Source organism: Convolutriloba macropyga, chromosome 13 (assembly GCF_964194025.1).
Source record: "Convolutriloba macropyga chromosome 13, txConMacr16.3, whole genome shotgun sequence".
Lineage (NCBI taxonomy): Eukaryota > Metazoa > Xenacoelomorpha > Acoela > Convolutidae > Convolutriloba > Convolutriloba macropyga.
Window position 1 is genome coordinate 884357 of NC_134480.1, and position 24305 is coordinate 908661.

Sequence of the window (24305 nt, forward strand, 5' to 3'; positions counted from 1 at the left end):
TAGGAAATTACCACAAAACCACAAAGACATTTAGCTTAGTGGTCACTGCTTGCTACGCAAAATAGATGTTACAAGTATCCACGCCGGAGTTCGAATCGCATATAAATCAAACTTTGTTGGCGGGAGCTTGGCTGAGCATATTATTTTTCATGCAAATTATAATCAAAAACCAAGACTGACCCGTGCAAATTTGGACATGAAGAGAATACTGGCCATCCTAAAAAAAAACAGAATGTCTGTATTCTAATTAAGCGTTGAATTACTCTGCCATCAACTTCGGGGACTTTATTCTGAGTATTCTATGCAATTAATTTGAAAGCTCTGAAACGATTCTGTGTATTTTCTTCGCCTTGCAACATTTTTACTTAAAAAAATAAACTTTTTACTCACCATACCGGTCAATTTCTCAGCTCAAAGCTCAAGTGTTAAAGGCTGATGTTTCCTGATGATAAGAGAAAATCAATCTTAAACAGAACTTTTCGATTATGCAAAAAAAAGACGAACATGACGAAAACGCATAAAAACTAGGAATCCAAGACGTAAGGATACGTTACCCGTCGCTAATTACCATCCAATTTTGTAGTGAACTACAACCACAAACACTTCTCCTCACCACAGTGCTTTGTGGTGGTGGTAGTAGTGGTGGTGGTGACGTTGTTGGTGGTGGTTGTGGTGTTGCTGGTTTTAGTGGTGGGTGTTGATGGCGGTAGTGATGGTGGTGGTAGTGATGGTGGTGGTGTTGGTGGTGGTGTTGATGTTGGTGGTGGTGCTGTTGGTAGTGGCGGTGGCGGTGGTGGCCCGAGTGGTGGCGGTGGTTGTCGTGGTGTTGGTGGCGGCAGCGGCGGCGAAGGTGATGGTGGTGGTGGGGTGTTGGTGGTGGCATTTTGTGGTGGTAGTGGTTGTTGTGTTGGTGTTTATGGTTGTGGTGGTGTTGGTGGTGTTGGTGGTGGTGGTGGTGGCGGCGGCGGCGGTGCCGTTGGTGATGGTTGAGGTGGTGTTGGTGGTGATGGTGATGGTGGTGGTGGTTGTAGTGGTGTTGGTGGCGGTGGTTGTGGCGGTGGTGGTGGTTGTGGTGGTGGTGTTGGTTGTGGTGGTGGTGGTGGTGGTGGGGGGGGGGGGGGGGTTGTGAAAGGGGTTGGGGGTTCCTGACACGATCAACAGGATCTTCTTTCCGAGCCGCCGAACAGAATACAATGTTGCCCTCACCTCCACAATTTGAAATCTTGCAATCTCTCATTTGATTAATCGTAAATTGCTGTGAGGTCGCATGTGTTAAACAGTGAAACAGACAATTATGAACAACTTAATAATTTTTTTTGAACATCAACAAAAAAGAATTGTCAGTTAATCTGGTTAATATAATGGTAGTAGTCAAAACAAGAGATCAATAGTTTAAGAACTACATTCCATCAGTCTTTTTTACATTTAAAATGTTTTTTTAAATCTCCCCACTTTGGTCAGGTAGGTATAAATGTGGTCGATCACCAAATTAAAAAGGCTCCGTTTGCTGCAAGCATTTTTCCAACGGCTCATTACAGAAGGACCGAACTGGACTCTTCTAATTCTTGACTCTTTATTAAATTCGTCGAAATTGAGCAAGCCAAAATCATTTAGGCAGACCACTTGATTGTAAACTTAACAATTATTGCGAATATCTTTTTTGGGGTGCTGATAGTCTTCGAGTCCGATAATACGGCCAAACTCTTGATGGTTTTTCTCAGGATCAACAACAGACCCCCAAAAATCTCTACAGCGAGCGGTACAAAAGAATTGCCCTTTTCATCGCACTTAGCGTTATGAGCATTAAAAGTTCGCTCCTCAGTATGGGGAATGCACTAAAGTCTGGACTTGAACACATGAGGGTCTGGACATAAGATCTTTCTGTCTGAGATGGTGCTGACAGAGACACTTTCCGCCAGAGACAGTCTGGAAATACCGCTATTTGTCTAGCACGTCAATCTGGTTTCCGTGTATGTTTTAAAATTGCGTTTAAGTGGATGATTTGACAATAAAAAATTAACGAGATTGATGGGAGAGATGATGGCCAAACAAATCCAAAAAAACATAGAACATAATGAATCTGGATGAAATTTGTGAGGTCAAATGTCTCATGAGCAGGGCTAATAACAGCTCATAATTAGGAAACGGACGAAAAAAGCATATATAGTTTTTTGATTGTTCGAGCATATTTTTGGCAAAACATAAACAATTTTTATTCATCCATCTCTCCTTCCTTCGATAACTTTTTCCTATATATCGAGACCAATTTGAAGTCTTGGTTTTTTGTTGGTCCAAATTCCACGTCAGCGCTCTTGATTCAACTAAAAATTGAAGATCAGTGATAAATTTGATCAAATTTTTTTCCATACACTTTTGGTTGAGGGAAAATTTTTTTCAGGGCGAGGCCTCAATCGCTGCCTCCTATTTGGAATTTGAATGAAATTATGGGAGAAATGGGATCAAACAAGTTGCAGACCGTTTAATAATAATTGGCTACTTTCTTTAAGGAATCTTGTAACATTACGCATTTTAAGGCAAGATAAACTTGCAAGATTTGGATCAAGATTGAATTGGCAAGATATTTGAAATATCTTTCAAGTCAACATTTCACATTGCTGATGTTAGAACTTGACTTGCTTTTTGTTCAAAATTTACAACAAGGCTGTGTATATGACGTCATCACATCGGACCTGGATACTGGGAGAGAAAGAATTGAGGCAAATTTAATCTCTGGAGTGGATGCTGTGAAGGAAAGCAAAGAGTTTGTTTACCTTAAGGGTTGTTTCGGAGGATTGTGTGCAACTTCAAGCACTGGATCATTTGTTTGTTTTCCATAGCTCTCAAACACAGTTGATATTTGATAGGACTTGGAATACAACAAACCAAAGGCTAAAACCCAAACCAAGTTTCTCTCCAAATAATTTCAAGTTCAGATTGATGAATGCGCATTCAAATAGATTTTCAATTTCACGTTTGGTCGGTGAAAAAGTTGAATACGGTGATCAACAAAAATACACAGCTTTGTAACACGAAAGCAAAACCAATGTTAAGAGGCTGATTGGCCGAATCAGGTCAACACCACACAAGAAGTTATGAAACAGAATCATTTCTGGTTGAAGAACTCTTTATTTTAACATCTGGTATAGCGACCGAGAGTGGTCATGGCTTTTGCTCCGTGTATTAAGGAATAAGGAATTCCAGCACCAAGCACTTTTTTCATATTCCAGACACTTTATAGTTTTAAAAAATTTCGGATCTATTTTGTTTCCCCCGTGTTTTTAAATGTTACTATAAAACATAGCACGTTACTATGTAAAAACATAGCTCGTGCGCCGGGGGGGGGGGCGTAAATGATTTAAGCCCGCTAAGCTAGGGGGCAAAGCAGAACAGATCCAAATTTTCTTTCGTTTTTTTTAATATTTCTTTTTTAAAATTTTTAATTAATTATATGGTTTTAATGGATTTTGATGAGTTTGGTATTTTTTTCCTGAGTGTCACCTTGCAATAAATTAGAGCAGGGCGAGCGATTAGCAGTAAGAACAGACAATAAATTTTTCCTCAATTTGGCGCAAATCTGAGTCAATTTCAAATCTGAGACAAATCTTTAATTTTCTCTACTCTGTCCCAAAATGACCTTAATTCCCCTGTGTCAGACAATAGTCAAGGTTTCTTAGTAGAATTTCTTTCTCATGAATTCACGGTGATGACTTTTTGATTAGATTCCGTGTTCACATCTCGCCGCATGATACATAGGTTTACGTGACCATGATGAGGTCACTGAGAAAGTCTGGCAATAATCGAGATCCGCGAAGAGGTCCAGGTGCTAGAATTTCGAAGTGACTTCAGCAGATTCACGTAACCTTTTTGAACTACGCGCTGTTCAAGTTATTACGAAAACACATTTCTTGCTAAAGTGAAGATTAGAAAATTGCGAACAGAATAAAACTTTGAGGATGTACATCCTTCATCCAATTACTGCAAGTAGTTACAGCCACACAATATAATTGCACTCTCAATCCGGCGAGCTAATCACAATTTTGGAGTTTAAGTTGTAGGTGATTTGGAGAAGACAAATAGATGCTAACTTTTGCAGCAAAGAAAAACGGGAAAATCACGTTTGCAGACAACCAGTCTTTTTTTCCTGCTGAAACTCTTTTGATGAACGATTTTTGACATGTTGACTTTTGAATCATATTGGCATCTTTTCTGCAACCACCACACGCATAAGGCATTCTTTAAATAGTGATTCATTATAAAATAGAACAGAAGAAAGAGATCCCATTTCTGTTATAGGTACATATTGCATTTTATCCAATTGTCTTTATTTTTTTTTCAAATGAAAGAAAAGGGATAATTGTCCTTCATAAAAGATGGCAGACAAGGATACAAGACTGGCAAAAACCACTTGTGAAAAACTTCAATAACTCGATTGATTGAAGAAAAAAAGAGATTCGTATCTTAAATTCTATGGTAATTTGGTGACGAATATTTTTCCTTTTTACCCCTCCCCCGCCGCCCGCAATACGTTGTGGATCCCTCGTTAGAGAGCTTGCGCCGTAACATATCATTGTTAAAATTCAGCTTAGGAATCTGGGGTGCAAATAATATCCATTCACGAAGCTGGGGGTTGGTAGAAATAGAAAAAAATTCAATTGACACGTGCTCATTTAGTTGGGCTCTATGTAAAAACTGTACATTCAATTTCAAACGAAAAGAACGTTTTTATTTGTTTCATTACTTTAAGATCTGGCACTGAAAAAAGGATGATCTGGCATTCTGAAGTCTGGCAGTGTTAAGATCTGACATTCTAAGATTTGCACGCGTGTGCTTCAATTCAAGATCCAGGCTGCGTTCACAATTGAATTTTTTCAATACCACCATAAGTTTTTCATCATTTTTGTTTTATAATTCTTAACGAGAGAATGATAATTCTTGATGCTCTCCATTGTGTTTTGGAAAAAAAATGTTGACGAGCGCTAAATTTTCTCGAATCTGCTCAAATATTTTTGGAGATGAAGGGATTGCCAATGCTTTCGAAATAGTTTGAACTGACGCTGAATCAAGCTTGCTCCATAGACAATTCCCTAATTTATTTCTGAATAAATTTTTCAATGGGGCAAAGCCATTATGCATGGAATTTTTCTCAATGTGTCTGAAACATAAGTCCAATTCTTTGAAAAGAATCTCATAAATTTGAAAAAAGAACCTTTTTCTTGGTGATTCTTTTCATAGGAGAGACTGCCAAACGAACCAAAACTACTAAAGGCCAATATCTCGTTTGCGGTTCTGGGCATAGTGCTTGAAAATTTATGTTTTAAGCGCTTTATGTTATTCATCGAAAAAACAAAGCTTTAGGTCGTAATCAGTACGGATAAGCGAAGTACAATCGAAGCAAGTCCAAAACTGTAAGAAGTTATACGATGTAACATAAACAGCAGTAAGTCTTCACATTGTGCATATCATGACCTCAGTACAACACTTGATACTGTTGAGTATCAAAACTTTATGAGAAAACCGGTATTATCGAGAATTGGAGGTAAGTTTCCTGAGAAAGAATCAGTTTTTGATTCGCGTTGATGATCTTCTTCTTGTGCGCGAAAAGGAGCAAGGTGCACCTGTTTGCCGATGGTACTTCAATATACTGCTCACTAAAATCAGGACACCTGAACGTAGAAAAAATTTCCGTAAATTTTGCCACTGAACGAAGCAAACAAGCTAAATATTAATCACAACAGTTGTAGGTTTTTTGAAATCAACTCTAAGACATTAAAAAGCGTCTGAAGAACTCAAAATTTAAAAAAAAACTTAAAAAGATGAAATATTCGGATGCTTCTAATTAATAAAAATTATGTTTTGCAGAACATATAGAAGAAAAAATGTAGAAAAATATCGGACTAAAAATTGTTTTTACAGTTTCAAAAAATTTTTAGTCGTGTAACTCTAATAATCTTCTTCCAAAGATATGGTCATTCATTAGTGCAATATGGAGTGCTAGTGTATAGCACTGCCAAAATAAGTGAACTTAAAAAAGAAGTTGGCCACAAAATCGGATCTTATGAATTATTTTTTTGGTCTGCAAAAATGTGCAAGCATTTCGAAGGTCAAAGAAGTAGACCTTAACTTTAATTGCACAAGATATAAACTTCTATGATCTAGTTAAAGCGCTTTTCACGGTTCTTATACAAAACTCACCAATATATTTCCTGAGCAACGCGTTTGACGAGGTGAATTAGAAAAACTTTTAGGTGAAGATGTTGAAAAAAAACTAGACTTTAACTCTTGCACAACTAAATTTTTGCCAAATTAGACTTTAATTTAATCAATACGTGATAACTGGACCTCCAACTTTTTCAAATAGATTTCGAGATAATTACATACAAGGAAACCAATTATTTTTAAAATGAATTCATGCATTATTTTTTGACGAAATTTAGACCCGGGCTAATTTCAATAGTATATTTTGTTTGTTTTTTGGACTCTTGTCTGCAGGCTTAATGGGTGTATTTTATATGAGCAGCCAAGTGCAAAAGCCATGTTTTTACACAATGAATTTTCTTTGTATTGGCACGTGTTCTGTAACGAGTGCGCACAACGTATATTGGGGGAGGGGGGAGGGGGGGAGGCACGAGCGGAAAAGATCCGTTATTTAAAAGAATCGGAGCGTTTGTATTCGAATTTCAGAGTTTTATCTTTTAATCTTTCCGTTATTTGTTTTGTAATATTTTGCCAATTTTCCTCGCCCGTGGGTTGGAAATAGAAGAAGAAAACCGAGCAGTATTTTGTACCCGATAGACTGATGATACAGTGGAACTGTTGAAGATTATTTGTGTTCATAAGACAGTCTAGGGAGGGGTTGCCATCCACATCAATTGTGTGAATTGCCTTGCCATAGAAGCCAGTGCCAGTCCATGTCACTTGCAGCTCAGCACTGGACATATCAAGAGCTGAAACACAAGTATTCCTCGATCAATAAACAGTAAAAATCATATCATTATCGCGAATGGGGAGGAAAAAAGTCAAGGTCGCAGGTTCAACAGAGGATTGGCTATTTTACTCCTGCAACCCTTGTACAATGGAAACTACGCTGGGGCTTTTAATGTGAAAACCAGTTGAGGTTTGTTCAAGAGAAAAATATGATCTCTTCAAGTCTCTGCAATATAGTTCTCTGGCTACTGCAAAAGCGAGTTGAGTAGTCAATATAGAATTATTGCAACATTCACTTGCTTCTGCTTTCTTCCGTACATCTCGCTTTCTTCCCGGACATAGTATCTCAGTACTGAATCATCACAATCCAATTACAAAAAAAGAACTATAACGTAAAGGAAACATTGAATCTCTAATATATAATACATAGCTCAAATATGTTCAGTTAAAGCTCTGGCTGAGGTCTTTTTCGAAAAAGGTGCTCATCATGATGACGTTCAGAAATAAGATTTTCCTCGCGATCAAGTTATCATGAGGCTCGGAGAATACTCCGCAAAACGTTTATAATGAGAAAACTGTTTCTGCCCCTGTTGAGGATAACGATGAAAGAACAATCTTTGGTAAGAATTTGTGGTTTTCGTCTTTTTCTTTGTTTTCGTTCGTTTTCGTCTTCTTAAAATTGTAAGGAATGATCGTTTTTTCGTCGTTTTTCTCGTTTCTTACATCGTTTATTTTTGAAAGAAATCGAGGTTTTTTGATCGTTTTATGTCACTTCTTACGATGATTTTTAATCGTTTCTTCTCAATGCACAAAAAGCGTTGAGTTGGAAGAAGACTCTGAATTTTAGTTTACTTTACTTGATTCGATTGTTTAATGTTTGTTTGAATTAAAATTTTTTAGATCCCCAGGCCTTACTATAGCATAGTTTTTTAAAAAAAGATGTTCATATGAGTTCTTCCTAATCCTTCATGAACCAATACCTAACTATTGACCCAAGATATACTTTAATATCGCGTCCCAACTGAGTGAAAATTTCTAACCAAGGTTGCGGATTTCATTATTGGTTTTTGGCCATGGAATCAGATTAAAATCTTCAAATTTTTAAAAAAATTACATAAATCGTAGGCCTTTTAATGTGGCCCACTCTAGTCAATCAAGATATTTGGATTTTGATAGTCGACTTTTTTGCATTTCTCAAAAATATGGAGTCCGTTGTTAATGGAAGTGGTCTCAGCGCTTTTCTTCAAAATAAATTTGCCACATTGAAAACAAATTAATTTGCAGAGGTATCGACGATCCATTTGAAAAAAAAACGACAGAAAAAGGATCAGTTCTTACAAAAAAAATATAACTACCGAAAAAAAACAATCATTTCTTACAAGTGGAAAACGGCGAAAAAACGACGCAAACGAAGACTACCACAAAAGGAGGCTTTGATCGTTTTTGTCTCGAGAAAAAAGTTAAAAACGACTAGATCTTACAGGTGAAAAACGAATTTTCTCAAAGCGGGTAATGTCTCATATATAAGCATTGACTTCACTGAGATTTAGATTATATGAAAACTTTACCACAGAGTCAATAATTTAAGACGTGTTCTGAGCTTACCTTTATTAGGATCCTTCTAGAACTGTCTTATGGTTGTCTCAAGAATATGGTGTACTCTTAAGGCTTACCTGACTAACTTAAGTTCTATACCTCTAGTCTGTTACTCTTCTTCTGAGCTTCAGTAGACAGTGCACGGGCCCCAATGCTAAAGTCTAACGTATATCTCAATACAAAACAAGAGTGGAGTAGAGAGAGGGAAATATACTTTATTATTATATCAGGTGGTGAACTGGTACTGACTAAATAACTTTCTCTTCTGAGAAGAGGGGTAAAATGGGTAAACATCTAAAGGAAAGAAAGGAAAAGATATTATTCCCTTTTTATCCAATCAGGGAAGAGTATTTTCAGTCTTTATTTATTTAAATAATAAAGTCTTTCAAATAGTCCTTTTCTGGAAGTCATATTTGACTCCATCTTTCCGGGGTTTCGAGTTTTTTGAAAATCTCTTGTACAATCTAATAAGTCAATTTCTCTTTATTCTCTCTGAATGTCTTTTGTTTGTTTTTGAAATGTGTTGCTTGAGGTCGGTTCTTCTGTAAGTCGGTTCACAGACATAGGTTGCCCAAAGAGCAAGGATTGAACATCAACAACCACAAAAGTATCTATTCCATTACCACGTCCAGTGGGTGAAGATCCTTTCGGGTAGGTCCGGTGTTGATGCTTGGAGGCGATCCTGATGTCCAGTGACTTGACTTATCTGACTTACCTGAATTAGTTTGTTGTTAGGTGTTAGATGTTAAAAAAGTTTTTCTCTATTGTAACCTTTTTGTTAGGTTTCACTGTTCTGTTATACCTAGTATCCCTTCCGGATGGAAAGAAAATAGAAATTTATATGATCAATGTTAAGTATACTTTTGTTATATGTTTTTATGGAATCCAATGGATCAATCGAGGGTAATTTAACAGGTCAACACAATGTGTGTGACATGATTAGTGACATGTGAATGTTTAGCCATGTTGGATTAGTTCAAATTTGATTATTGAAGACGAACATGTATTAATAGTTTGATTCCTTCGGAAGCCATAAGTTATTCTGATGCAATCACTTTTTACGAATTGGATTGTCATACTTCTACAATTTATTGTGTTATGTATTTTGTAAAGGGCTTATAGATCTCGCTTACTGGTTTGTAATGGATATTTCCAAAAATGTCCAAATGCTTTATTCAATCAACTTCTATTTCTTTAATTTCAGAAATTAAGTTAAAGTTACTGTCTGTGCGCTGATTTCCAATCTTCCAAATAATCCAAAGACTCTTTAAGTACTTGAAGTGTTTCAATGTTAGTTGTTACTAGGTAAAGATGAAACTGTTAGTTGTTACTATCGCTTAAAAGAATTAATGTCATGCATCTATGTGTTATGCTCTTTGATAAATGAAAGTTTGTTTAACATACATTTGGTCATCGGTTTATTCATGTTTTTACATGTGAAAATTTCGAAGTTCAAATATTTTATGTTTTGATCTATGTAATAAGTTGATATATTTGTATAGTTTGTTCGGAAAAGTATATAACACTTTGCTATATCAGTATGATTTAAACTTATATTATAATTGTCATGTTGTGTAAAGAAATCGGTTCTTTAGGAATTTATGATGAGTTTTGTTGAAATGTCATGTCAATGACTCATGGTGATAGTACATGTTGTACGTAGAGTTAATATGTCTGTTATATGACTCACTTTTTGTTCGTTTACACTTTGTTTACATTGCAAGTGTTCTAATTTCCGTCAGTTCTGTGTCTTATTGCAAGTTGTTATTTATTTACAAAATTGCATATAACTAACTATGGAGAAATCTTTGCATATATACATATACATTTTAGAAATTAGGTTAGTGATTATAGGAAAAGTACAAAACTATTTTTTTATTTTTAGAGTTTATTTAACTGAGAAGATATAAAACAATTGGTACAATTGTTTTTGTATTTAACAGTTGTGTAAATATAAAGTACACGTATATATTGCTAGTCGTGAGTATGTTTATCAAGATAGAAATGCAAATCTAAGTGTTTACAAAGTAGTTGAATACAAAGTATTGAACTGATATAAATACATTAATCAGGAAAGGGTGAATTTTGGGTATCAGAAAACATAAATAATCATATGTGCACTGATTAAGTTCATGGTTATTTATTATTACTTCAAGTTATCGAGAGTTGTTACTAGTGAGAATTGTTACTTGTTACTACGATTATCATTATAATTTCTCCGTTTGTTTCGGATAATTTTTTCGTTCTTTATAATGGCGGTATTCCTTTACAAAGTTGTCGTGTTTCGATAGGAAATATGCAAGTAAGTTCGTTAGATCTTTTAATGGAATATCTGTAATGGATGCTTTCACTGTGTTGCATAGTTGGTGCTCGAGTTCTGTTTTAGTCCGTTCATTATTGAAGTTTATTCTATTTGTGAAAGCGCGGTTTGTTACGCTTCCTTCGAGGTGATAGACATGATATTCCTCGCAAGGTTCTAAAGCTTCGAGCGGTACCATAAGAGGTCGCTCCGGTGTATCTTTCGGTTGGAAGATATAGTAATTCTTGATTGGGTCAAAGTTTCTCAGTGTGCCCAATGCGTATTCCCATTTTAAACGATATCCGTAGTTTAGGAAATAAGGTGATGTGAGTTGATCATTTATGTGTATGTAACTTCTTGATGTATTATTGCTTTTGTCACGTAGAAATGTAAAATATATAAGGTTGTGGATTAGCTTAGTTTCATGTACTCTGTAGTTATTGTTTTGTACATCTTTCGGTGTAGGGTGCAGAAAATTAAAACTAAGTTGAAATATCTGATGATCGTAAATACTGTAAGCAGATAAGTCTTGGGATGCTTTGGCTATAAGTAGATCGAAATGACATGTGATTGGAATTTTAAACTCGTAATCATAGTCATACAAAGATTTCTCCGTTAGACTACAAAATTGTTTGAGAACTGGGTACATAGACTGGTGGAGTTTGTCTCTGCCCATGTTTTTCGTACTACGTTTGACTGTATATATGTTTTCTGGTGGCAAAGGTGGGAAATATTCTGACACTCGATCTTTAAGGTTATGAGGAGGTGCCATGAAAAAGTTATATTCGCGTGAATCGAATGGCATGTTTGCCCAATTTCTGTATGATAATAATGGGTTGTAATTACTATTGTGTGGGCTATTTAATGTTCTAGGATCTTTGTCCTGAAACCAAATTGTTTCCATAACTGTTGTTGTTGGTGTCTGCTCATTTGTTGATTGGTGGAAAAATGATTTACTATTAGTTGATCTCGGCGTTACCGCGTAGGGGAATCTTAAATTGTTCGGTCTACTATTAGCTGTAAACAATCGTTGTTGAGCAATTATTGTTTGTGTTCTCGGTTGTTCTGTAATATAATCTGATGGTGGTGGCGGTCGCACTGGGGGTGGGTAGTTTGGGAGTGGGGGTGATGTATATGGCTCCGTCGTCGAACGATTTTGAGTGTTAACTAATCTGCTATGTTCATAGCTATGAAGATTTGTACTTGTTCCTTGTTCATTAGTGTTTTTGTTAGTGTTAAAGGATTGCAAGTTCCGTCTGTTGTCAAATTTATTTTTTACTTTACGTGCAATTTCGTGTGGAGTTTGAATAACCCTTTGAGTATTGTCCAATTGTACTCTCATTGTAGTAACTGTTTCAGAAGTATTTTCCATTTGATCGTCTGTCTGAGTTCCACAGTCCGATGCGTTATCTCTTACTGTGCCAGGACTTGATCTTCCTGATCCGGAACTCAACTCTCCTTCTTCAACTTCGTAGCTGAATGGTGAATCGGGTTTGTATGGTGATTCGTAGTCCATGCCTGTTGTCATTGTGCTAAAACTCATAGTTTATTATTATTTGAATAACATATGTTTATAAAGGTTATGTTAACTGTTTTAGAAACTGTTTGTAGTTTGATATGTTAAAAACTCACTCGTTAGTGGTTACATTGTTATATGTTAGAAATATATTGTCATTTTATACAGTAGTTCTCTTGTGTTTTGTTATGAATATACATTTTTATGAATGTACTATTTTGATGAGTTAATAGTAGTGAGGGGGGTGTACTGTTAGATGTTCTTTAATTTACATTTTATTTTAAATTTCGTATGTATCAGCCGAATGAGTGTCAAAGTATGTGACTTCATTTGTGTCTGGCTGATCATTTTGGAGGATGTCTAGGCTGTGACTGCGATTATGCATTTTGTTAGCCGTTAATTTTAGTTGTTCAAAATCAATTGGTGGAGGGTTTTGTATATCTAGTAGTTTCGATGTAGGTTTCAAGTGCCTTTGTTCGTTAGTTGTTAATAAAGGATTTGGGATTTCATATGGTTTTGGTTGATGGATTGGTATTGGGGTTTCGTATGGATGGTTGTGAAATAAACTATTTTGTGATTCAACTTTTGGTGCACTAGGGATAGGTGCTGATGAATTGTTTCCGATGCATTGATATGCCGAGGGTGGTGTAATTAATTGTGGTAGTATTGTTTGTAATTTATTCTCTTTTATTGTTTCTAGTGGTTCTAATTTAAATGGTTCTGGTTTATACTTCCTCTCTGGTAATGGTGGTTTCTGTATCTTTTTTATTGGTTCTAAGGTTCGTTATTGTATTCCGTTTTCCGTTCTTCGGATTGTTGTGTCGTAATGTTTATAATTTGTATCAACGTAAACTTCTGTTGGTGGTTCATTGTTGTTATGATTTGACGTTGTTACTTCTGTTGAATATCTACGAAAGTTAGGTCTATTTTTTCTTGTTTTGTTGTTTAGGTTTCCATAATGGGAATTGTTATCGTCACTGTCGTCATGTGGATTTTCTTCTTGTATTTGTGCTACTAATTGTGTAAGTGTTTGTGAAAATATTCCAAATATTCCGGTTAGTAGTATTTTTGTTATACTTGCTTGTTTTCCGATTGCTTTGTGAATAGTAAAAGCGTTATAGAATTTGATAATAAGATTTGTTATAAATAGTATCATGCTAATCATAGCATAAATAATAGCCATTTTCTCTAATATGTACCATGGCCAACCAAAGATGGTTAGAATTTGATCTTTTAGCCATGCGCCGTCAAAAATTTTTTTTCCAGTTTACGCTTGGTTGATCAATCTGAAAATTATATCCATTGATATTCAAATCTCGTAACCATTTTAGTGATTGTTCGTAATTTTTTCATGTTTGTAATAAACCTAATTGTTCGAGCTCTAAGAGTTTTAGTGCATTTGCTGAATGTGCGGCTTGTAATGGTTTTTCACGGTCTCTCATGTATTCATGTAATAAATCTCTTTTTCGTTGTACTAATTGTTCTTACTATCTCTTGTACTAATTGTTCTTTACTGTAGATTCCGCTTTCTATTAGACTTGCTTTACTAAACATATTGTCTAATACAATTTCTTCTGGTGATATTGTCTTCAGTATTGTTTCAACTTTAACTGGATACGGTGTTAATCTGTATCGAGATGCTCCTTCCGTATCTATAGATATGAGTTGGTCAAAATTACTGTGTGAACATGGTACTTTTTTTGCCCAAAGGTATGTTTGGCGTGTTAGTTGGTGTACATATTGTACTCTGTTTTTGTATAGAATTGGTATTTTATCATAACATTCACGTGTTTGTGGTACATAAAGTGGTGATGATTTCTTTGCACATTTGTACATTTTCATAACGTTTACTCCTTCTTGTTTTACAAATATCGATCTGTCTCCTGTAAGGATGTATCCTAGAAGTGGTGTTTTCTTCTGTACTTGTGTTAATGTTAACTGTCTTAGATTTCTAGTTTGTTCGCAAATTTGTGAATAAAATTCTATTGCTTGTAAACTGATTCTAGAGTAGATGTTACTCATATATAAGTCCATTTTCATATTTAAATGTGTCTTTTCGTTGATAAAACCGTAATAAAATTGGTTGTTATCCTCAACTTCATAGCGTGTGTGCGTTGAGATGATTTGTTTCGGTGTTATTCTGATGAATTTTTCATCATCAAATTTATCTTTCTTTCTTGTTACTTTCCGTCCTGTATGCATGTCAAAGCCATATTCATATATTATGTAAATATCATCGTATTCTGTTTTATGCAGGGGTTGTACTGATCCGCATTCGTGTTCAACGATTGGATATATTTCAAATCGTGTTGCTATTGAGGCTGTTTTATTTAATTTTATTTTTTCTTGTATATCTGGTTTTTGTACTGTTGTCCATTCTGCGTTTGTTTCTATCCAGTATCGGTCTTGGTATTTGACCATGAATGCATCAAATCTAATTAGTTCAAATAACTGACAATGTGTTTGGGGTTCCCAAACTATTGTTGCTTTTGTAAAAGGTGTCGGTTGACACTCTCCTTTGCGGAGATCGCATGGTAGTTTTGTTCCCATGTATGAGATTTCTTCCGTATCAATATTTAGTATGAGTGATACTTCTCTGATTTCTAATGTCCAATCTAGTATGTCTATTCTGTTTTGTTTTCTTACTCCGGTTAAACAGTTTGATTGTGCGTTTTTGATTGCGGAGGGTATCCATGTTGGGTTTGTGTAATCATACACTATTCTGCCATATGGTGGTACCATAGGAGTATCCAAATGAAATTGTATTCTGCCTTGGAGGTCTTCAATTCTCTTTTGTAATGGTGGATTAGCTATGTAATTGAATAATATGTTGTATCTCGTAGGTTTATATGCTGTGTTTTTCAGTAAATTAAGTCTGGCGAGTTCGTTACGAACTTCGTCTGGATCTAATATTTTTGTTCTTTGTGCGTCTGACACAGAATAGCTAGGTCGGTTTGCTCTAATGTAGTTGGTGTGTTGTGAACACCATTCTACTCGTTCTTTAATCGTTCCTGCAACTGCGTATGCTTTAATTTCTACTGCTTGTGCTTTTGATAGTAGTTGAACCTCTGTTTTTGTCATATCTAAATCAAGTGGTTTAAATTTACATGTACTAATTTTGTTTAGTTCGTAGTACTTTACGTTCGTGATTTCTTCTGCGTCGCAATCGTAATGTTCAATAAAAATATCTTGAGGTCCGATTGCTGAGCCGTTTATGCTTTGTCCTGTTAATTCTACGTAGTCTTCCTTTGTTTGACGTTTTTGTCTTTTATTGTTTAATTGGAATTTTTCTAGAGTACTGTTTGTGAGATGTTCTCTATAGAAATTCCAGTTTCTTGTCCATTTATCAATAGCTATTTTCCACATTTCTTCATAGTCCGAACTGTTTTTAAAATTTTCCAATTCTGTGATGTTATAACTGTCTTTGATTGAGTTTGATTCTGCAGTTAGTTCTGTTCGATTGTCAGATACGTGTTTCATAAGTTTATTGAAGTTTTCTCGCTCTATTGTATTTGATGTATGTATTTTTATTCTGTTTTTATTTTTGATGTATTTGATATGTTTCTCCATTCTTTCGTTGATGCGGTCTTTAATATGTTCTTTCAGTTTGTTTTGTATTTTATATTGTGATTGTATTTGTGTGTCTATTTTCATGTAATTAAATATTATTATTATTATTAATATTAGTATTATAGAATTTAATTGAAACGACATGTAGACGACAATCCTGTATGAGGATTGTAAAATGTTGCAAAACCTAAAGTTTGTTTAGTATATCTATCAAACTTATAGACAAAATCAATACAAATAAACGGTGCTGGTGTCGTTGTTGATACTATAGAGGGTGTTGTTGCATGAAATGGATGATTGAATATCGTATCGTATTTAGTCGTTGTATTAAATTTTAGTTCTAAAGATGGTGTTGCTAGAACTTCAAGTGCCGAACTTCGCTGTCGATTTGTTAGATTTAAAGTATTTGTAAGTCTATTTCTTGATCAATTTGTGAGGGTATCTCCAAGATTAGTTGGTCCGTATAATGGTGGAGGTGGATTCCAGGTCTTATGATCTAATGGAAAAAGATATGTATGGTCATTAGTTCTACTCAAAGTGGGGGGGTTTGGATTTAATACTGGTGTAGCTCGAGTTCTACCGGGGTGACTAGATGCTAGTCTTAGTTCCGGTATAAATGATGCTGGTGAGAGGATTGTATTTCGTGGTGGTTGTAAAGAACTTGTTACTTCTATTCGTGGTACGCTGATTGAGGTGTTCGAGGATGAAGATTGTGATCTATTTGGTGTAGTGTTTTTACTTATCGTGTTTTGCGGCGAGGTTGCTGACCAAATTGAACTATGAGGTGAGTGTATTGGTTGGACACGAAAATGGTCTTGTACAAAATTGAAATCTTGTCTTTGTTGAAATGTGTGTGGTAGAAATGGATTTGCTCTTAATTCAGATGATGTAGGTGTTGGGATAGTATTAACACTTGAATGATCGTTTGGCGAACTGATATTAAAATTATGGAGTGTTGGTGTTCGGGTTGGTGTTCCGGTTGGTGTTCCGGTTCGACTTGGTGGTTCTGACTGTCCGGCTTCTATAGGTCTTATTATAATTGATTCTACATCAGTAGAACCGTATGAGACTAATGTAGATTCTTGTGTGGGAAATGAGAGTGCTGCTCTACGTCTGCCTCTTAATAGGTGTCTAGTTTCTGTTCTCTCACGCCGTACTGTATACGGGTTTTCGTTTCCAGGGTCTGTATCGTCTATCTCAGGCGATGTTGGTAAATTTGTTAGATCTGTTACTTCGTTATGATGTGGTTGTTCTTGAGTATTGTTACGGTTACTATTATTATTTGATGACGCAATTTTTGCTGACTTTCAATTATCTAAGCTCCGGAATCAGGTCCGTGTGGTGGGATTTGCATATATGGTGGTGTTAATATCAGTACTGGTATTAGTTCTTGTTCTGGTTGGTGTGTTTGTGCTCCTATATTTGATATCCAAATTTCGTTATGTTGTATTCTTAAGTTTAACTGGTATATTACAACGTTTCCGTAAAATGGTGATTCTGCGGGAAATCCAATTTGTAGATAGAATTTTTGTGAATGTAGTGTGTAATATAAAGATTCTTCTATGTCGGGGTTTGTATCAATTTTTATGGGTTTACAAAGTTTTCTATTAAACTTAAGCACATGCGTACTAGGAAATATATAATTATTGCAATTTTAATAAATTTAAATATTTCCAGTTCTACAATAAACTGTGCGTTTTGCATGTATGGTATATATCAGGATGTATTTCGTGCATTGAATTATTGTACTGGTGGGCTTGCATATACTACTCTGCAATTCCTAATTACTTCATGTATTGTTACAATCGCTAGATACGTGAATATTACTATTATGCAAGGTACTAAGAATATAGTAAGAAATAATATTATTTTATTTAATAATAAATAGAGTGTTACTAGTGTTTCTGAGAAATCAATTGTTGAAACGTTTAAACGAGTGTTGGTAGTTGGAAAAGATTTTTAAGTGCTGCACTGGAAAATGACAGTTATTTTCTTGTGTAACTGACACTTAACGGTGCCGCACTAATTGTATGATATTTAAATTTACTGGTAAACTACAATAACAATAACTGGTATCATATCATTTGTTAGGCTTTTAGTTTATCGTCTACAAGTTCAATAGGTTTTTTTTACAAACTACTATGAAAACTGTGTTTAGTTTGTTGATATCAACACATATATCCGTGTGTATTTGTTGTTCTAGTTTTTGGAATTCTGAAATAGTTTCGTTACAGAGCGTTATATCTTTTAACAATTCAAAATGTTTTTCTCCCCAAAAGAGTTTTACTTCTTGTCCGGTTTCTGTTATTCCTTCAATTATGAATAAACAATCTTTAGTTGAAATTTTACAATCAGTGGTTGAGATTCTGTCGTTATCAAAATGTATATGACTATTTAAAGGAAATTTAAGTTGAGCAAAATTGTCTCTTTGTACTTTTATTTTTATACAAAGCTGAATTCTGTTTAAAGAGTGCATAAACTCTGATGCTGCTATCATTGGTGGTTTTTCATCACAGTGATATGTATAGTGGTGAATTAACCTTTCTGAAATGAAATTAAATTAATTCAGTTTACCTGTTAATTTGTATTGTCGTGCATTTGAGTGTTGTTGATAAACTTGTATTCTGAAACTTGTATTCTGAAAGATGAAATTGAAAAAATAGTTTAACTTCTCCTTCTGATGTGAAATTATAGAAACAAGGCAAGAATTCTGTTGAGATAGAAAAATTTTTGAATTTTGAGTGGACAATTTCGTTTTTTCAGCTTAGCTGAAATTTTTCACAATTTTTCAAATTTTTTCAAGTCAGTTTAGCAGTTATGGATTGTACGAGGCAAAATCAGAATTGTGATTTTTACTTTCTCGTTTCTGGTTCTCTACAATGTTTCTGACATTTACATATCTTCCCTTTTTTATATTTGGGTTGTTAAGTTGTCAATTCTAATAATTACTAGGTCTAATTAGAATGTTAGTTTCCTATTTCTTGAATTGGATCTACTTCTGACATTTTCCAGAACTTTTGTTCTCAAGATGTTGTTTTTTCTTTCTAATTGGTGTATTGGTATGAAGTTTATGATATTTGATGGTAGTTGGCGTGTTTCCATCATGGTATGTTAGGGTAATTAGTGTGATGTTGGTGCCGACTTTGTCGTTGCCTTTTGTTTTGAAGTAGTTTCCTTGATCCTTGGGATGGTTCGTGGCGTCAGTTTGTACCAAGGAATTTGGTGTAAAACTGTCTAATTATTGAAAAGGTATAACTGGTAATTGTATACATTGGTGCAATCTTCTAGAATTTTGCAACTTTGCAATGTTAATTGGAAGTTTTTACCAATGGTACAAAATGCTTTGTTTGAGTAGCATTGACGTAATTGAAAAGTTCTTTCAACTACTAATGAGCTTGGTAAGATCAATCCTGTTAATCACCATTGGATTATGGTGAACTGGTAAATGTTAATTGGTCTGACATTTACTTTTTGTTACTAATTGCGTCTGCAGAGAGACAGTGTGTCTCAGTGAATTGTTTAACATCCCTGTCATCTCCTTATGGATGTTGTCAATTTGTGAGTTTTTTCCCGTTAATGATGACTTTGTTGGGTTTTAGTGATTATTACTTTAGTTGTATGACGTTAGTTGTTAACGTCCGCTTTTCAATAACGTCCGTATTTTCACTAATGAGATGTATGACGTCCGTATTTGGTATGACGTGTGAATGTATGACGTATATTGTTTTGTACTGTGCAAAAAAGTGCAATGTGAACTGACCGTGCATAGTATCGAAGGTCTATTTAGCCGAATGTTTATGTTTAAGTTCAAGTTCTATTTGGCCGAATGTCTAATAGCCGAATGTAGAATTATAGGTGGAGGATGTGTATGTTAAGAATGTGATGAATGTATTATTCATCTATATGAATGTATGTATCCAAAGATAACTTGTATTATAGTAAGTGTGTGTTTTAGATCCTGTTGTTGGAGATTGCTGGATGGGCTGGATGGGCTTTTATTGCGTGTTATGACGGAGACTGTTGTTACGTTGTTACGGAGTGTTATTATAGCGATTGTTATCACTGGGACTGTTATATTGAAATGATTTCCGTTTCTTTAACCTTATATTTGGAACAAAAGTTATTCCTTTGTTTTGGTGAACATATTCGTCTAATCGATACGTTACTCTATTTTTAGATGTGTTTCTTTTATTAGTTCGTATTCATTATTTTTAGCTTCCGTTTCTTTTACTTGTATTTAGCCTTTATCCTGTTAGTAATTACTTGTTGCTATTTTTTACTCTTTCCTATCGTTGTTGTTTGTTATTTCTAAATTTTCCTTTTTTCTATTTATAGATGTTCGTGAATGCTAACATCTTCAAAATATCTATTCCATTCCGTGAGGTGGATAGATCCTCAATCCTGTTTTTTAGGATTTGATTACTTATTCTTTGATTACTTGTTATTTGATTTTTTGTTGTTTGTTTATTGTTTACTGTTTATTGTTTACATCAATTATCTGAAACGTCTATTCCAGTTTTAAGCTTGTGAATATCACATAAAATATACCTTTTGTGTTTTGTATTTTGTGTTTTTGAACTTTTGTTTATATGAGAAATTACCCTTTGTGACAATCATAGTTGAGGTTTTAAGGGCTACTATCAAAAGCGATTTGGGTTAGAATATCCTGTATGGATATGTTTTATTTGTTATTTGTTGTTTGAATCTTTGTTATTTGTTTTTATCGATGACAATGGTTGCTGTTTGTCAATTACTACTGTGGGTCGTTTTGTCAGGCTGGATGGACTTTCGCCAACTGGGTGGGTGATTCTCAACGGATGGTTTGTCAGAGGATAGAAGATGTATTCTTCGAGTGTATTTGCAACGTATGTTTTATAACGCATGTTTAAACTTCCAGTGCTCTTAAACAGTTAGATCTCCTTTTTATGTTTTTATATTTTGTGAATTTCGATTTATAGAAGTTATCTACTAAAAGGTGTTAATATATCTGGTGATAGTTGTTCCCAAAGATATTTACGGAATGTTAATATTGGAATTGTTATTTTATAACTGTTTGGCAAATTATGATGATATATCTCAGGGTTTGATCCAATGTGTCATAGTTGGTTAGTGGTTAGTCGAATAAAAGCACCTTTTAGTACTAATATTTTTATTCTGTTTTATGTGTATTCGTGTAATATTTTCCTGTATTAATTTAGATGTATTTATCTTTTCTTTTCTAAAATATTTGATTTTGCACACAAGGTTCGGGTTAGGGATGTGTGCCAGTCGAGATACTGACTGTACATAGGAATATACATAAGAATGTACATAGAGATATTTTTATGGTGATAGATTGTCGGATTATTCATAGATTATATTTCGAATATTCTATGAAGATGTTTGTCAAAAATTGATAGATTAGGTAATATTAGCACATTAAACTGTTATGGGATCTGTTTAGTAGTGTTTCTAATGATAGTTGTATGTACGGATTATCATGAAATGACTTTTGGGGTAGTTGGTTGAGTGAAAGGAATATTTTATAACGGTAGAAATTTTGTAGTATGCGTGTAGTATTATACGTGTTAGTGAGAGTATTAAAGTTGATTTCACATTCATAGTGGGTGATTGTACTGTAGTAGATTGTTGTACTGTATATATGTATTAACTTGTTAATGTCGATTATTACAAATACGATGAATAGCTTTGTACCACTACGAGTTATGAATATTAGTAATAGTTCGACTATTATTATTATTATAAATATTATTTATTATTGTTCTTTATTGTGTTAATAATATTTTCTTCTTACGAAGATTGTAACTATGAGTTTGTTGATTGTCTTCTTGTGTTTTATGTTTCTTATGTGATTTTTGTATAGTAGGTTGTTTTAATATTGGGATTTCGTTCGTTAGTAAATAGTTTTGTAATTCTAGTTCAATATGTCTTTCTTTCGGATAATACGTTACTATATGATTTCTGTGTATTGTTATATATTCTTTTTTGTTGTTTTTTAGTATATATGTTGTTTCCAGTTCTATTTTTGTTGGTTTTCTTGGCTTTTGGTTGAAAACGACTTCATATGGTGACATACCTAATCGTGTTTGGTTTTGTGTATTGTATGCATATGGAAAGAATTTTGCTTTCCTTGACCAATTGTGATATTTCTCGTCGAATAATGTTCTTATGAATTGTCCGATTATTCTGATTGTCCCTTCTACTAATCCGTTTGTCCATGGTGCATATGTTGTACTTGGTTTAAACTTGATTTCGAAGTAGTTACATAAATGTGTTAATTCTGTGTTAATATATTCTGATCCGTTATCGGAACGAATTTCTTCTGGTAGTCCAAATTTCATAAACCAGTGTTCAAATAATGCTGTAAATGCATAATGAGCGTTATTTTTGGGTGCACACATAAATGTTACATAGTTTGAAAATGCATCCACTATTACAAAGATAAAATTATTTCCTTCTGATGATGGGTGGATGGGTCCTTTTGTATCTATCATTATCATTTCGTTAAAGTATGATTTTGTCGGTGCTAATTGTTCTTTTTTACTTTTTGTTTTTGTGCTTGCAAATACTTTGTTTGTTTGGCATTGTATGCAATCTGCTATTAGGATTTTTATCCAGGTTGTTAGGTTTGGAAAATAATATTTCTCCATTATGTTTCTTTTTTTTTTCAAGTCCTGTATGACCAACTGTGTGCAATGATTTTCGTAGAAAACACATAGTAGTAATGTTAACGGTAAGCATATTCTTTGGATTGTGCTTTTGTGATTTCTAATGATGATTTTAATTATTCCAGTTTTTTCGTCAATTACTATTGATTTAAATTTTCTATAGTATGCAAAGCGTCCTTTGTTTCCGCGTATGTCCATTGTTACTGAATGTGGTTTATTGTTATGTTTTTTCCACATTTTTAGTTTGTGAAGTACTGGATCTATGATTTGTGTTTCTCTAATGAGATCTTCTGTGATCTTCGTTTTTTCGTCATAGAAAACGTCTGTTATTTTTGCATTATCGTAATTATTTTCTTGTTTAACATTGTTAATTAGTCTAGGATAGTCGTCGTCATGGTGAACCGTGTATGGTCCTTTTCGGTTTCTCTCTATAATCAAGTCGTCTTTTTCTACAATTGGTGATTGCCAATTTTTTGTTTTTGGTTTGTATTTCGGTATTAAATTTGTTTTTGTTTCTGTGTTATACTTCTCGTATGAGATTGGATGATACTCGTTCTTATCAATGTTGATTTCGAAATAGTTATTATGTATGTTGGCTAGAACTGGATAGTGTGTTTTTTCTTTATTGTCTTCATCTGTGTTGTTACATATGCTGTATTTGCATTCTAGGTTATTTGCAAATGGTGTTTTAGCAAAAAAGAATTTTATGTTTTCCGGTATTTCTACAGTAATGTCTCGTGTTTTAGTAAAATGTTCTTCATCTATTGTTCTACTAAGAAGATCGGGTAGGGCTAGGTTTTTCCCCCTCTGTCCAAATAATGTGTAAATTTGGAAATTTCATTAGTATAAGTTGAAATCTGTAAACTCTGTGATCCGTTTTTTTTGTGTAAATAGATAGATTATTGGTTTGTGGTCTGTATATAGAATAATTGGATAATTTGAACCTGTTAGTAGGAATTCATATTCCGTTAGGGCGACTATGATCGCTGAGCATTCTCTAATTAATGTAGATAGTCGCATTTCTATTGGTGTGAAAAGTCTAGAGTTTGCTGATATTAATTTCATTTTCTTTTCAGTTGGATGCTGTTGTAATAATGCTGCTCCAATGCCCGTATTAGATGCATCTGTAATGATGTAAAATGGTTTTTTAGTGTCTGGCATTGTCAATTCGAGTTTAAGTGTTATTGTTCTTTTCATCTGTTCAAAAATTGTTTGATGTTCTTTTGTCCATTTAGAGTCGTTCTCTTTGTGTAAGAGATTATATAATGGTTGTAGTATGGGTTGCATACCATATACGTATTTCGCTAGGAAATTTATTGTTCCCAGGTATCGCTGTAAAGCTTTCATACTCGTTGGTGGTTCCAGTTTTTGGAATCCATCAATCCGTGATGTAAGTGGTTTCACTTTTTTATCTTCAATTATATGTCCCAAGAATTTCACTTACTTTAACATAAAATATGTTTTGTCGGGTGCTGCTTTGAGGTTTTCATTAGGTAGTATTTTGTGATATTCTATCAATGTTTCGAACATTTGTTCATATGAATTTGTTTGGATAAATATGTCATCTACGTATGTAATGACTGTTCCTTTTCTAATTAAGGGATATAGAAAATGTGTTAGTATTGATGCAAATGGTGCTGGTCCGATTGATATTCCGTAGAATAAGCGTTTATAACAGTATTGTTCATTTCCGATTGTAAAATGTGTATATCGCATTGATTCTTCGTCTAGT

At 34.3% G+C, this 24305-nt stretch overlaps 1 protein-coding gene across 1 annotated transcript in view; it reads right to left on the reverse strand.

The window, feature by feature from the left end:
- The window catches only part of LOC142351846 (uncharacterized), a 159280-nt gene that overhangs the window by 101056 nt on the left and 33919 nt on the right, over positions 1 to 24305 (reverse strand). Inside the window, exons 5-6 of the mRNA XM_075404073.1 lie at positions 6786 to 6944; positions 2772 to 2889 (exon numbers count right to left, since the gene is read on the reverse strand). Of these exons, the coding sequence (XP_075260188.1) occupies positions 2772 to 2889; positions 6786 to 6944 (277 nt within the window). The remainder of the gene's footprint in view (positions 1 to 2771; positions 2890 to 6785; positions 6945 to 24305) is intronic.